General features: G+C 32.5%; 5 protein-coding genes across 8 annotated transcripts; 2 read left to right on the top strand and 3 right to left on the bottom strand.

Annotated features, from left to right (window-relative positions):
• Positions 1-1,337: 1,337 nt before the first annotated feature.
• Positions 1,338-3,689, top strand: LOC115235851 (protein spaetzle-like). Its single transcript, XM_029807902.1, has 6 exons — positions 1,338-1,614; positions 2,079-2,241; positions 2,409-2,623; positions 2,715-2,768; positions 2,854-2,963; positions 3,149-3,689. The coding sequence occupies exons 1-6, from the start codon at positions 1,558-1,560 to the stop codon at positions 3,339-3,341; spliced, it is 792 nt and encodes a 263-aa protein (XP_029663762.1). The 5' UTR covers positions 1,338-1,557; the 3' UTR covers positions 3,342-3,689.
• Positions 3,690-3,695: 6 nt separating this feature from the next.
• Positions 3,696-5,454, bottom strand: LOC115235853 (odorant receptor 67a-like). The gene is made up of 4 exons (XM_029807904.1): positions 4,938-5,454; positions 4,288-4,677; positions 4,007-4,211; positions 3,696-3,883 (listed from the first exon to the last, which is right to left on the bottom strand). Exons 1-4 carry the CDS (start codon positions 5,291-5,293, stop codon positions 3,713-3,715), a joined length of 1,122 nt encoding a protein of 373 aa, XP_029663764.1. The 5' UTR covers positions 5,294-5,454; the 3' UTR covers positions 3,696-3,712.
• Positions 5,455-5,476: 22 nt separating this feature from the next.
• Positions 5,477-8,627, bottom strand: LOC115235850 (phospholipase A1 member A-like). 4 transcript variants are annotated; one of them, XM_029807898.1, is made up of 8 exons: positions 8,451-8,627; positions 7,943-8,092; positions 7,577-7,628; positions 7,244-7,389; positions 6,928-7,170; positions 6,355-6,555; positions 6,119-6,278; positions 5,477-6,028 (listed from the first exon to the last, which is right to left on the bottom strand). In XM_029807898.1, the coding sequence occupies exons 2-8, from the start codon at positions 8,001-8,003 to the stop codon at positions 5,956-5,958; spliced, it is 936 nt and encodes a 311-aa protein (XP_029663758.1). In that variant the 5' UTR covers positions 8,004-8,092; positions 8,451-8,627; the 3' UTR covers positions 5,477-5,955. The 4 variants fall into 4 exon arrangements, with proteins under 4 accessions (XP_029663758.1, XP_029663760.1, XP_029663761.1 ...); XM_029807900.1 differs by having other exon boundaries at positions 8,440-8,627; XM_029807901.1 differs by lacking the exon at positions 8,451-8,627 and adding an exon at positions 8,333-8,351.
• A 749-nt stretch (positions 8,628-9,376) lies between these two features.
• LOC115235849 (ubiquitin-like-conjugating enzyme ATG3) lies at positions 9,377-11,926 on the bottom strand. The gene is made up of 6 exons (XM_029807896.1): positions 11,586-11,926; positions 11,023-11,211; positions 10,704-10,949; positions 10,476-10,625; positions 10,249-10,376; positions 9,377-10,157 (listed from the first exon to the last, which is right to left on the bottom strand). The coding sequence occupies exons 1-6, from the start codon at positions 11,655-11,657 to the stop codon at positions 9,995-9,997; spliced, it is 948 nt and encodes a 315-aa protein (XP_029663756.1). The 5' UTR covers positions 11,658-11,926; the 3' UTR covers positions 9,377-9,994.
• Positions 11,927-12,052: 126 nt separating this feature from the next.
• LOC115235852 lies at positions 12,053-13,366 on the top strand. The gene is made up of 5 exons (XM_029807903.1): positions 12,053-12,203; positions 12,288-12,423; positions 12,493-12,650; positions 12,728-12,840; positions 13,198-13,366. Exons 1-5 carry the CDS (start codon positions 12,058-12,060, stop codon positions 13,242-13,244), a joined length of 600 nt encoding a protein of 199 aa, XP_029663763.1. The 5' UTR covers positions 12,053-12,057; the 3' UTR covers positions 13,245-13,366.
• The last annotated feature ends 387 nt before the right edge of the window (positions 13,367-13,753 follow it).

The following is a 13,753-nucleotide window of genomic DNA, read 5'->3' on the forward strand; positions in this document are numbered from 1 at the left end:
CTATATGCTTTTAAAGAAATTGCTGGCCTCCATTTTTACCATATGAATTAAATATCAGAAAAACATTCATCACAGAGAATTCGCTAAGATGAGAATTGGATACTCATATAATTGAATGCTTCACGATTTAATATATCTCTCATAAAAGAAAAGCCTTTTTCATATATTTAAAATGAACAAGAAATCGGAAATTTAAATTTCAGGCAAAAAGTTAAAAGGCTCTTTTTGCGATATGAAATTATATTTCTTTTTCGAAAAAAATGCAAAAGCTTGAGATTTAAAAAAATTCGCTTAGTTTCCAAAATCTTATTTAAAATTTCGAGAAACAATTATGATGTTCTTGCCTTGAAACAATAATACAAATCAAAATCGTCCATAATTTCGTAAATTAAAAAATGAGGATTTTGCAGAAGTAAAAATAAAATTTCAAAACCAAAAGATGAAATTAAATGACGGCTAATTTTAGCTAATATAAAATTTATCTCGCGCGGGAATGTGTCATCAACAAATTTCCTGCCCGCAGTCTGTACGCAAATCCTGACCGCATTTGCTGACCATATGTGATGGTCGTGTAATAAAACGTTGGTTAAATATAATCTATTCTTGGACTCTGACCTGTAAAGAATATATATAATTTAGATTTAGATAAATTGTCAGAAATTTCCGCGAAAATTATTAGTACAAATTCTTGAAATTTTGATCTTTTTATTTTTTACATATTTACATATTACATCAATTTATATATATATATTTCTTTTTTAAATTATTAATTTTTTTTTAATTAGAAATAAACAGCAGCGAATTTTAATTGCAATATTGAAAAAATATAATATAAAAGAAAATTATAAATAAAATATAAAGATATGAAAAATTTTTTAAATCATATAATGAATTGGCATTCAATCACATATAGAGATATGGAGATAATAATGATAGAATATGAGATATGAAAACGTAAATGAAGAGAGAAAAATTCAATCATTTTAAAACTGATTCTCGTTAATAAAAATATAAATTTCACAATTTCACAAAGTTAATTCATCTTATGTATTTTTTTAATTCTTCGATTTTCGACAAAATAAAATCAATTTTAATCTCAAAGAGATTAATCTATCTCAAAATTAATCTCAGAGAGTGCAGCTTTTCCTTTAATTTCCTTCTACAATTTCTTTTTTTATAGTTTACATGTATATATATATATATTATCTATTTCTTCTTCCACTATAACTAATCTCATTAAAAAAAAAAAAAATGCAAACAACCGATTTCCAGAGAAATCAGAACGCGATTTGATGATTCCAGATAAGTTCTCGGAAGCAGATAATAATGCGGCTGATAAGAGAAAACCGACATCAGTCTACGATCGGAAGTCGTCATGTATTCAAATCAGTTTAAATAGTCCACGAAGAAAGCTACTTACAGCTTACTATCAATAAGTTGCACAGTGCCTAAGTTTTGCTTCAGTATAATATTGAGATAATTTGCACAGTTTATCTCGTTCGCTTTGCAATCTTATATTGTGTATTACATCGTATAAGTAAAAGAGAAACAATTATAATGATGGCGCTGAAAAAATTTGCAACAGTGCTTTTGATAGAAATTTTCGTTTTACCGGTATGTATGAAAAATTGATTTTATATTGTTTTAATCAAAGATTTAAAAAATCAGGAATTTAAACATACAGTCCATACTTCGAGCAAAAGCCTATTACATTCATGTTTAATAATGTTAATTGGTAAATAATAAAATATTAAATAATATTAAATGTAATATTAAATATATAATAAATTCAATAAAAATAAAAATACAATATTTATAATATAATGTAAGTAAAACACGAGCTGACGCAATCAGATAAGTGGTGAGCGTCAAAAAATCAATCTCGCCGATACGTAATCAATCTCGATTTATACAAGATAAATTACATATAATCATATATTCTTTTCTTAGAAAATAAAGCATAATTTTTGAACTTATCAATCAAGATTATTGTCGAGATATTGTATTGATTGAGTTCAAACAAAACAAAAAGTAACAGAAAAGTAAAAGAATAAAGAAAGACGTTTCAACTATTTCAGATTGTTCTCGAGGCGCGCTTTTATCATGGGTACGAGTCTTACAGACGGTATTACGATGATCATAGCATTAATAGCGAGCGATTGAAATATCCGGTGAAGATTTCCGAGGAATCGTATTACGATCATAATGATGTAAAAAAAGGAATAAATTCGCGTTTTGGAGGTAACGTCATAAATATAACAAAACAACATTATTTCGACAATGAACATAATTATATTCGGTGTTTAAATTAAAATTTTTCTATTTACGATTTTTATAATTCAGACAATAATATCTCTCTTCTTATAATCTTTCGTTAAATGTTTATTTTTGTGAATATGGCTTTCTAGATGACAAGCATACAAATTTCGACAGTAGTTTTGTATTTCCGGATGACGTATTGCAAGTCCGAAATGGCGGTGGTACCTACGTAATCAGTCCAGTGGCGAATTGCGATGATAAGCGACAAACCTTCTGCGAACATGTCCCAAATTATCCCGAAGAGTTTGTAAATCAAGCACTCGCGAACAATTCCAGCCTGTTACATTACGCATATGAAGATATTGTTAGTAAATTGATAATTAATAATTTATTATCGTATATAATTAGCAAAACACATGGAAATTTCTATTTAAAATTTTTTTTTTCATTAATAGTTAACTATTGCACCGCGAACAGACATAAGTGAGGAACCGCTTTGTCTCTCTATGGTAAAATCATTTTTAAATTATAATTATTCATTCTCAGTGCTAGTTAATTTTTGCAAATATCCATAAAAATAACATCAATTTTTAGGAGCGAGTAATTCGTCCAAAGACGGGCCAAAACGTGAAGAACGAATGGCGCTACATCCTCCAATCGAACCAGTCGAATTTTTTTCAAAGTGTGCGAATCGAAACTTGCGAGTAAGTGCTATACAATGAGAAAAAAGTTATAAATTATGTTTTGACAGTTTTTCAATATTTATAATGTATATGTATATGTATAATATAAATCAGAGAGTTACATGTAATGAGTATAAAATAGTTCATCACAAGACAAAAGTAAGATAGAATATTAATAAAAAAATGGCATAATATTCCATTTCCAGAGAAGAAAATACTAAATGCAGGATGATCGACGGTTTTGCTGAGGGATACATCACAATATGCAAACAGAAATATATTTATCGCGAGTTGTCAGCCCTCTCCGACAACGGTGAGATCGTCCGCGATTATTTCCGCTTTCCTGCGAGTTGTTGCTGCCACGTTCAGTTCAACGCTGACGATGGAGTTGTCAGATGAAGAATACAACCAGCTTCAGAGAATATTCCGGAGTTTCGTCCGCAGTAGATACACATATAAGAATATTTTAAAAAATATTTTATAGATACGTATTTTTGAGCTATTCTCTGATCGTGGAATTAGTTGGCTATTAGTTAGAGTTTAATTGCAAAATCGAAGAGAATGATTGCTCTTATTCGTATTAAGAGCTTTTCAAAACGTTGAATGCCGAATAAGATATTCTGATAATCTGAAAGAGAACGAAAATTAAAACAGCATGCACGTAAATCGATAATGGCGTCAAAATTATTAAAAATGTTAAAATATAAATTAAAAATATGATTAAATTATTAAAAATATTTTTAGTATTATTAATATTATTTTTTATAGTGTCAACTCTCTTTTACCTTCATAAAAGATTCATTGGATAAAGTAACTATATAGCCGCTAGTTATCTTTATCGGTTTCTTAGATCGTACGATTATCAGCAAAAGAGTCTTCATTAAATCAACGGGAAGTATCGTCCAGTCCATTTCATAAATGGCGTTACCGACTTCAGTACTCTACATATTTAAAAATAAATTGCTTAAAAACAAAGTTTCGATTATTCAGCTTCATATAAAGCCCAAAACCCTTCGAAAAAGATAATAATGTTTTAGTAGATCAAAAATTTTTTATCATTCGACCTTCAGTGTCACTTCATTGCCGAACCAACAGTACAAATAGATCTGCATAAGCATGCAACCAAGATATGACAAACTCCACGCGAATTCGAAGCTCAGCAAGCTCTTCGTCGACATTTTATAGATGCTAAGACAGAGCACGGTCGAGCTTATGGAAAATTGTACGAGGATCATCAGCGTAAACACCGTATTGATACGTTCTGCGAATCTATCAAACTATGATTATTCGTTCAAAACGTATATACGTTTTCTCTCCCTTCATGAACAAACTTTATCATCTTTACCTATACACATAGCGATGATGATAAACAAGCTCGCGGACGAGCCACTGTTCTCGCGCCTTCAAATCCTCTTTAGAGGTGCTGGATTTCTGGGCTTCTCGCAGCAAATCCGGTAACATATGAGCGCGATGACATAGTATGTCCAACTGAGCGCAGGTCTGGATCATAAAGCCAGAGATGAGAGTCTCGTGAGCGACGCTGGCGTTCGCACAAACCATCAGTCCAATAGTTTGGTGTAGTACAGTGGCCCAATAAACAGCAGTCGACGAGATGTCATAGGGCACCCAGTCGGACAGCGGTAAGGTCCTAGTGTTGGCAAAATGTCGGAATTGAGCAATTGTGGCAAAGAAGACGGCCGACTCGTTCAATATCTCGCAGTAGATAGTAATTGTCCTGGAAGAATATTTGAGACAAAAAATATAACATCTAAAGAGATTATTACATTATTACATTTTATAATTTATATGAGAATTATAAAAGTTTATAAATATTTGATCTATTATTTTAAATTTGATTTGATTTTTGGATCTTTAATTTTTTCAGGCTCTTCGGGACCTTTTTGTCTCGCGTAGAGAAAGATTATTTCAAGGAGATAACTACATTATATAAATTCAAAGGCAAACTTCGCGAAATTAAATTTTATAATTACGCACTTTGCGTTACGATCGAATTTCCGTTGGATATTCATCTCGTGATTGTCCCTGGGTACACAAATGTCCACCAGCAGCATATCAGTGAGACCGATGATCTTGTCCCGACGTAGCACCAGGTTCATCACTTTGCAACTAACGCCGAGCACCGACAAAAACAGCGAGAACTTTTCGATAAAGGTCTCAAGATCCTCGATCATGAAGCAATCGACCAAACCGCAAAACGTGAATGAGAGAAGAAGAAAAATCATCACAACAGAGTAAACACTGTACGCCCAGTATTTAATGGGTGTCAGGTTGATGGGTTGCCAATAACCGGTGTACGTCAAGAGAGCAAACGATAAGGGAAGAGTATGCATTGTTCTCGTTTAAAAGTCTAAACAAAATTCTTCAAGCTCTATAAGGTCTCAGTAAAAATGCTTTTTGCGAGACAATTCCGAAGAAGCTATTTCATTGCAGTTTCTGTTTCTTTGCATCAACATTTTATGCTATACCGCTTTCTTATTCTCTCGCACAAAGAATTACCTCAACTTCCGCCCTAAATAATTCATGCATAAATAAGTTTTATTAATCGTTGTAATTGAGACATTACGATATTATAAAGACTATCTTTTACGCTATTAAAGTCATGGCTGTATAGTTCCGCCTTATCGTAAGTTTTTAAAAATAAACGTTAGCGTAAATGCTACCTCTCATTGTTACGATCGATAGATGGATTGATCTATGAAACGAGAATTGAATTAATGGAAAAACCGCTATTGTATGTGACGGAAGCAAAATCAATATGTAAAATAATACAGCGATGATTATAACTGTATATTACAAGAAATAAGACACATTGTACTCAATTCTTCATTAATATGCTATGAATATAGCATGATGTGGAGTACGCGCGTTGCAGAGAACGATGTACTAGACGTTTTTTTTTTTTTTTTTTTTATTAGTATGAGGGTTCGCTATTCTAGATCTTGCGGTATATTTTTTTTTAATATTGCAATTTAATTATACAGTCAACTCTCGATTATGGATGAGTCCCTTTCTCGTGCAACCCGAAAGGACTTTGGTCGGCCGTCACTAAATAAATGCTTCTTTGTCTGTAAGAAAGAAAGAAATATTTATAAAAAATTTAATTTATCTTTTTCTTCAATTATTTCTTTAGAGAGTTCAAATTTTTTTTTACTAACGCGTTGCTTGGAGTGCCGTATCCCATGATAATTCGTGTATTACTATTACATTTGCCGGAATAAAAGTGAGATAGCGAAGAGCATTCTACGCCCAGAAAGGCCGATTCATCGGTCAGCGACTCGGCATAGAATTTCCAGGAACGATGATGACTGCAATAATCTGAAATGACAATGATTAAGATGTAAGAAATAATTTTAATTAATATCCAAATATATATATCTAGTAGAGAATATACCTTCTTTGGTGTTGATCGTAGTGTTTAACGGACAGCCAGGCTGTACACGTTGACCACCGTTCGGGAAAAAGTCCACCGTGCCTGTGATCTTAGCAATACCATAAAATCTAAAATCCGTGTGTATGATATCTACGAAACGAGCATCGGAGAACGTGAGACAAGGCTCAAGAAAATTGAAAAGGGGACCGGCGGGATCCAATCCTGTGACAAAAAGCTTTTTAAGTATTTTTCCATACCGCGCTGCTCTAGTTTATTATTTTAGTAATCTTTGAATATTGAGATTTTGAGATAGCAAATTTTTCGAATTTATAAATTTTATTTTTTTAATAAAATAAACATTTTATTTATAATTTGAAAAAAAGTTCTTATTTTTATTTTACTTAAACATTAATATGTACTATTTCTATTATTATCAAAAATTTGAATTTTTTGCTAATGTATATGACTTATCAAAATATCTCTTAAAATATTATTTTAAAAAATGCTCTAATATTGCATTAAAGTATCAGCGATATATAAGCGATATGAAATTTAAAAAATTGACTGATAAAATAAAAAGTTGATGGACTTTACCCGTAATCCTAGGAATCTGAAAACTGACACTTCTGCCAATATAGCCGGCGACTTGGCTGCCTAAAGAGTGTGACACGATGTGTAGCTTTTCTGAATCGAAACCCGACGCTATCATCTTATCGAGAGTTACTGTGAGAGCGGCTGCAACATGAGGAGCGTTTCTCACAGCTTTCATATACGAATTGCTCACCAGTTTACCATAATCTACTGCGATGATGTTGTGGTCATTTCGCTTCAAGTAAGCTGAAAAAAAAAGGAATATAATTACAATAATTATAATATTTTTTTTATGTAGCTATTTGTTGTCGAAATATACCTTGCACTACCGTTCGTGCGCTCTCTTTCTCCAGATGTTCCGTATAACCGTGAATATACAATACTGTCGGTTTGTTGTATTGTATTCGAGATAGGAGCGCGGCGGTATTTTTTAGCGAGTAATCGACGTATTCATTCATAGTAGTTCTGAATAGGATAAATATTTGCATTAATGTAGAAATAGATTTTTATAGAGATTATACCGATTTTATCTCGTATCAAGAAAGAAGAATTAATATCGTTGCAAGAACCCAATTAATTTATCGTAGACCGAAATTTGATTTCCAAGCAATAAAAACGTTATAAGAATGACTGAAAGTTTGAAAATAAATACCCAACATAAATACGCAGAAAGATACTCTCAAGATCTCCGATGGGTGCTCCACCTATGAAAGAGAATTTGGCTAATTTATATTTTATATCAAATATATTCTTTTTTATGTCGCGCACGTGCGTTATAAACAAGCAAAATTTAAAGAACAACTTTTACGAGGAAACAAGAAAATGTATAATAAAATATTCCTCTAATGTATACTCTAGTTTCAAAAAACACTATTGTCCTTAACATCTTTGAAATTCATCAAAAAGAAAAGATCAACATATATAATATTATTTAACGTGTCTAATAACAGTATATTGTAATTTCATTATTAAATATATTTATAAACTTGATTGAATTTATTGCGAGGCCGATACTTACAGATTATAGTCGCGTATATCGTAACGCCAATGGCAAATTGTTGAAAAGTATGGATCATCATTGCATCTAAGGATACGCTTTGTAGAATGAAAAAGATGTCTGGACAATCTCTAAGCTTTCAATTTGTCCTGTGCACGGCAATATAAGAAGCTAAAAACCGTTAATATATGCACTCTTAGATTTACGAGACATCCTGTTATCCAATATCACCCCGACAGCTTTCTTGTGTATACGAAAGAGTAATGCGCGTGTCAAGCGGCGGAGATACGATTACCCTTCCTGACGGAGAGTTTAATGCGTTAAACGCGCAAGCGAGAATATCGCGTACACATTCGAGAAAAATTGCGAGATTACTAAGGAATTATTATAGAATAAACAGAAATAACATACACATAAATGAAAATTTGCTAACAGTAAATAAATATAAACAATAGTCACAGAAATAATATATCGGTTCACTAATAATTTTTAAACGAATAAACTGTTAAAGTTATTACTTATGACATACTGTTCTGATGAGTTCAGAAATGCAAGTGTTACAAATACTATTCTTTCTTCTATATATATATATAATTGCTAGAATATGAAGTGTTGTTGTTAGTCAAAACTTTACGATCGTGTATATGATTGTATATATATATAAACATATATGTGTGTGTGTATATATTTATGTATGTACATATATATACACAGTCTGAACTTGAAATATGAATATGCTATTAGTAAAGAACTTTAATAATTCTAATGGTAAATAAATAATTCGGCAATCAAAAATTGCTAAACTATTTATTTACCATTTTTTACCATAGTGTATTTTTTGCATATTTTGCTGCTTTAAATTATTTTGTGTGTGAGATATCTCTTATATTATATATATACATATTAAGAGATAACTTTAAATATAAGATTCGGAAATATTGTAAAATTTCATTATTACATGAGTAACGATATGTAGAATAAATCAATGTTAAAAAAGACGAGGCGTTAAAGAATAGTAAATTTCAGTAAATTTCTGCTAACTGCTCATAAAATAATGAATGCAATATCGTACCACATAAAATCTGGTAAAATCCTATAATACTGTCGTAGTGACTAATTCAATCGCATTCATGTTAATTTATGTACAGGTAAATTTATGGGAATGTCACAGATTATCGGAGTAACGGTAAGTAATTATGTGTATCTCTAACTCGCGAAGAAACAAATCACGGGTAAGACTGAATTTTAATCGCTCTTATTTTTCGTATCGTTATACTTCGAATGATATATTCGCGCAAATAAATCGGTCACATACAGGGGTAATATTTGTAATATTCCAATTTATTTTCGTAATAATTAACTATAATCAATTTTGATAAATATTTAAGCTTCTGTTTTTGTAAATAATAAGCCAACAAATAATTAGCTTAATTAATTATTAACGTATATGAAATAGGAAATTTCTTTAATATTTCTCTGTGAATTCGTTGCCTTTAGCGTAGCCTTTATTCTTTACTTATTGTCTAACGGTTGTTAAATCAAATAATATTTTCATAATTCAATATTTTGCAATGTAAAAAAAGTCTTATGGTCTGTTTACTTAAAATTGATCAAAATGAGTATATAAACGGATCCCCTTAAATGCTGAACGTTTGAGATCCGTGCAATGTAATATCTTTGGATTCTCGGGAATGGATGTTCATATAAGATATTATATTTTCTTAAATTCATAACTATGATTCTCCTGCATCCTCGAATTCAAGATACACTTAGGTCACGTTTCATTTAGCGATCGCAACACTCGTGGGATTATTTCATTCTTGTTGTTTACCGAAAATTAAACAAAGATAAAATGTTTGCGAGCGTTGCAATCATCAAATAGAATATAATCCTAATCGCATATCCTTGGCTCCTTACAATTTCGAATATCCTTATAATCTTTGCATTTATGATGAAAAGCGTAGTAAACATCGATATACATAAATATCCCGTGTATCCACTAAATATAGTTCGCAAGCGATTTATATTAGTTACAATATAATGTAAGTAATTTAATACTAGTGTGACACAAATTTAACCGATTGCATTTAGCATAAAATTTTGCGTATAATCATATTCGATAGTCGGTATGACGGATTGAACAAATTTCAGGAATATTATGAGGTACATATGCACTCCCAATTCTCCGCCACCTTCCATTACCGTCTCCATGATTTTCTTCATCACTTCCGCGTGCCTGTATAAATAATAAACCGTTTAATACATTAAGATTCACGAATCTAATAAATATAGATCAATCAGCTTTTTTCTTTTTCTTCTTATTTTACCTGCAAGGATGAACAGATGCCATAGGAGGACCAGGCATATGCGGGTGAGTTTCCATTGTAACTGTCTTTTTAGCGTGATCTTGACTAACATCTTCGTACATCTCTTCTACATTAAGCTGTTTTCGATTCTGTAATGCATTTAAAAACAATAAATGCGATAAATAAATCCAGAAAGCAATAATCCAAAGATCTAAAAAGTTGAGATAGAAATAAATACGCGCGTTTACCTCATTGTATCCATACAACCATAATCTAGGCGTCTGATAATATTTATCATATGTAATATATAAATCATAGGTGCGAGTGCGAATAATCTCTCCCTCCGTAAATGAATCCCATTTCTCTTGACTTTTTTTGGTACTTTCCGTCGCTGCGTGCTGTAACAAAGTTGTTTTTCCCAATCATAGAAAAAAGATCCAAAATTATATTTCTTCTTCTGCAAATTTGTCCTCTACCTTATCCTGTTCATCCAGCATTCCGCTAATTTCGAAAGCTTCCATATCGGCGGCATCCTCATCATCCTCATCTTCGTCTGCATTGTCATGAGTTTGAGATGGCTCCTCCAGTGTCTCCTCCAGAGCCATTTCCGTTACTCTTTCATCCAGACCAGCAAGACTAGTGGCATAGTGATGAGTATCTACCCATCCACCTTCAGGATCGTCTGCTTCTATAATACATTCTTGCTCGTTGCTATACTCCATCTATAAATATACAGCAAATAATATAATTATATGCAAAGAAAGAAGATCGAATTACTTTCAGTCATGACATTACCTGCTTACACCGGCGTGTGCAGGGAACATTACGAGTGAGTAGAAATTGCTTGCCCTTTGGTAAATAGGATTTTGCCCTGTCCTCATCACCAGTAGCCCATTGCCATGTGGGACAATGATGTACCAAATGGTCCCCAGCTGCTACAAACTCCTCTGGTGTCAAGACACCTGTCTCTCGAAACTTGCTCTCCTTAAAATCAAATATCATATAAATAATAAATTCAGGATGTATATAAATCAATCAAACAATAAATCGTATCTATTGGTGATGAGAAAATTTCACATAAAAAGATAGAAAATATAAAGCAAATCTCTCTCTCTCTCTCTTTCTTTTTATTAATTGCATAGTTTCCGACAAGTAAAAAAAATTATTTTTTATCTTTTATTCATTTCTTTATGAAAAATCTCGTCGATGATATCACGAATAACTGGATCATCTGTCATCTGTCGACTCCGCTGTTCAACGACGATCTCCCTAACCAAAGTATCTAATCGACTCCGATGAACTACCGATATCCTGCGAGCGAGAGGAGAAAAAAAAGGAAAGTACAACTCGAAAATTACCTTCAGCACCGGCGTCAAGTATTCGGCGACACCCAACGCGGTGCCCTTCACTGAATTTATCACACTTTGCATTATTGACGACTCGTTGCGTGTCCGCTGTGTTCACGAGAGAATGTCGAAGATGGGATAACCCCTACACGTGGTGCGCGTAGGTGCGGAAGAGAAACGGCAATATCATTCAAAGAGGACCCACACTAATCATTTCGGTCCGCGGGGAAGATCCCTTTTCCCGCGTGTTAAACCGAGATCCGAGACACCTGCTCTTTTCCGGCTCGCCGGATCGATTTGCACGGAGTGTGGCACGCAACTTCGTCTGTGTGACAGGTGATCATCGGAAAATAAACATAGAGAACAAAATTATAGACGGGTAATCGCCCGAAAGCTCGCGCTGAAACGTTGTTACCAACAGTCAGAATTCTTGGAATTAATAAACTAGGCAAACGTTGGCAAAGCTTTTTTCTCCTAACCTGATATGTCACGACAGCTTCACGCGTGTCTTGTTCGCTATTTCGCACGTTTAGAAAAATTGGACGATAAATGGAAAGAATTATCAGAGAGAGCTGAAAGGCCGCTCGAGGCTCTCGCTAATCAAGCCGAACAATTCCGACATGTCACAAAGTGAGTGAATAATAAATAGCTCCATCGCGCATTGGCGACAATTTTATCGCAGTCAGGTTTAATGAGATGGCGTGATTGTTGCAGTGTAAAAATAAATGAGACGGAGAATAGCGTGGATGAGGAGACGCGGGAAAGATTGATATTCAAAATCCTAATGGGCCTCGAAGATGAAATTACGCTTCTCCTCGATATCTTGACGCAATTTAATGACGCCAATCAAGTATATCTTTATTTATAATTCGTAATTTAATGAAAAAAATGTGGTATTTAAATCTGATTATTTTTTTAGGATTTAAAGAATTATTTAGTCAATTTGGAAAACGCGAGAAGCCAAGTATCTTTTAAGGATGAAACGATGCAAGAACTAATTAAAGGAACGTCTTATCGACCAGCGCTCAATTTGCTTCTAGAATGGGCAGTGGAGGGTTTCCAGTTCTATGATAACATGTACTTGCTGTTTTAATAATAGAGTTCTTTAGCATTTCTTTAATCATTTCAATGCAATTCGCTATATTCTATTTTAGGTACCTTTGCATCAGAGACTGCATGAAATCGATCGATTACAAAACGGAAGAAACTATTGATAATCTGATCTCTTCTTTTGTGGAAGAACAGCGTGGGAGGAGAAATATAAATAGTAAATATAATATCTCTTTCTTCATCTTCATCTTTCAATAGAATTCAATTCAATCAATAGAATTACTAAATATATATACGTGATATGATTAAAAGATGAACAAATAAAATGCCGCGTTTTTATTCTACTTTTATTATTTGCTACTACTTGATTTTCATGTCTACTTTTGTTATTAGTATTGTACATAACATTAATAGAATAAGTATTACACATTCACATATATATATTGTTTATTCGATCGCTATTTCGGAGTAGAATATATTAGATCGTTAATATCCGTTTCGCTTAAAAACATTCGATTTCGATTATTCAAATATTACATGTAGAAAGTTTCAATAAAGATTGTGTCTGTTTTAGAGATACTCGCTTTTACGCAATTCCTAGCTAAGGAGACTCCTCGTTAAGGAGGCGAAAATATGTGGAAGCTATAAAGAAGCATAAAAGAGCCAAACAAAAAATATTTTATATCCTTATGGATATTATAACATATTTCACATGTAGAACTACTTTTATAATAAAATTTTTTACAAAAAGATAAGACAATTAATTAATCGTGAAAGATAATGAATGATAAATTTATTATCAAATACTATAATTTCTCTTATATTAAATTGAGAAATCATACATTTTTCTATAAATTACTATCTCTCTCCTTGAAATTCTTTTATCTCAATTTATTGTATCTATATATAATAGTATAATTTTTATTTTTTATATAAATTTTACAAAGTTTTATCTTTTATATTCCCAGAATAACGTTAAATTATGATCCATCTTTCGTTCTCTCCTTTTCATCATACTATCGGTGTCTTTCTTTTGAGGGAAAAGGGCTCGCGCGTGATTTCGCAAGAGAGTCGCGGCCGAAAGAGAGAGAGAGAGATTCGAGGCGCCGGCGCCAGCTATTGATTCTGTT

The sequence above is a fragment of the Formica exsecta genome, unplaced genomic scaffold, assembly GCF_003651465.1.
Source record: "Formica exsecta isolate Colony F162 unplaced genomic scaffold, ASM365146v1 scaffold236, whole genome shotgun sequence".
NCBI lineage: Eukaryota > Metazoa > Arthropoda > Insecta > Hymenoptera > Formicidae > Formica > Formica exsecta.

Excerpts from the sequence above, each read along its gene's own strand:
- LOC115235849 (XM_029807896.1), bottom strand. The coding sequence starts at position 11,657 with ATGCAAAGTGTGATAAATTCAGTGAAGGGCACCGCGTTGGGTGTCGCC. Across the intron at positions 11,212-11,585 it reads ACTTGACGCCGGTGCTGAAG|GAGAGCAAGTTTCGAGAGAC; the intron begins GTAATTTTCGAG and ends TTTGATTTTAAG. Across the intron at positions 10,950-11,022 it reads GCACACGCCGGTGTAAGCAG|ATGGAGTATAGCAACGAGCA; the intron begins GTAATGTCATGA and ends GTATATTTATAG.
- LOC115235851 (XM_029807902.1), top strand. The coding sequence starts at position 1,558 with ATGATGGCGCTGAAAAAATTTGCAACAGTGCTTTTGATAGAAATTTTC. Across the intron at positions 2,242-2,408 it reads AATAAATTCGCGTTTTGGAG|ATGACAAGCATACAAATTTC; the intron begins GTAACGTCATAA and ends ATGGCTTTCTAG. Across the intron at positions 2,769-2,853 it reads AACCGCTTTGTCTCTCTATG|GAGCGAGTAATTCGTCCAAA; the intron begins GTAAAATCATTT and ends ATCAATTTTTAG.
- LOC115235853 (XM_029807904.1), bottom strand. The coding sequence starts at position 5,293 with ATGCATACTCTTCCCTTATCGTTTGCTCTCTTGACGTACACCGGTTAT. Across the intron at positions 4,212-4,287 it reads CATCATCGCTATGTGTATAG|ATTCGCAGAACGTATCAATA; the intron begins GTAAAGATGATA and ends ATAGTTTGATAG. Across the intron at positions 3,884-4,006 it reads GCAATGAAGTGACACTGAAG|AGTACTGAAGTCGGTAACGC; the intron begins GTCGAATGATAA and ends TTAAATATGTAG.
- LOC115235852 (XM_029807903.1), top strand. The coding sequence starts at position 12,058 with ATGTCACGACAGCTTCACGCGTGTCTTGTTCGCTATTTCGCACGTTTA. Across the intron at positions 12,204-12,287 it reads CAATTCCGACATGTCACAAA|TGTAAAAATAAATGAGACGG; the intron begins GTGAGTGAATAA and ends TGATTGTTGCAG. Across the intron at positions 12,424-12,492 it reads AATTTAATGACGCCAATCAA|GATTTAAAGAATTATTTAGT; the intron begins GTATATCTTTAT and ends TTATTTTTTTAG.
- LOC115235850 (XM_029807898.1), bottom strand. The coding sequence starts at position 8,003 with ATGATGATCCATACTTTTCAACAATTTGCCATTGGCGTTACGATATAC. Across the intron at positions 7,171-7,243 it reads CGCACGAACGGTAGTGCAAG|CTTACTTGAAGCGAAATGAC; the intron begins GTATATTTCGAC and ends TTTTTTTTTCAG. Across the intron at positions 6,556-6,927 it reads TCAGATTCCTAGGATTACGG|GATTGGATCCCGCCGGTCCC; the intron begins GTAAAGTCCATC and ends TTTTTGTCACAG.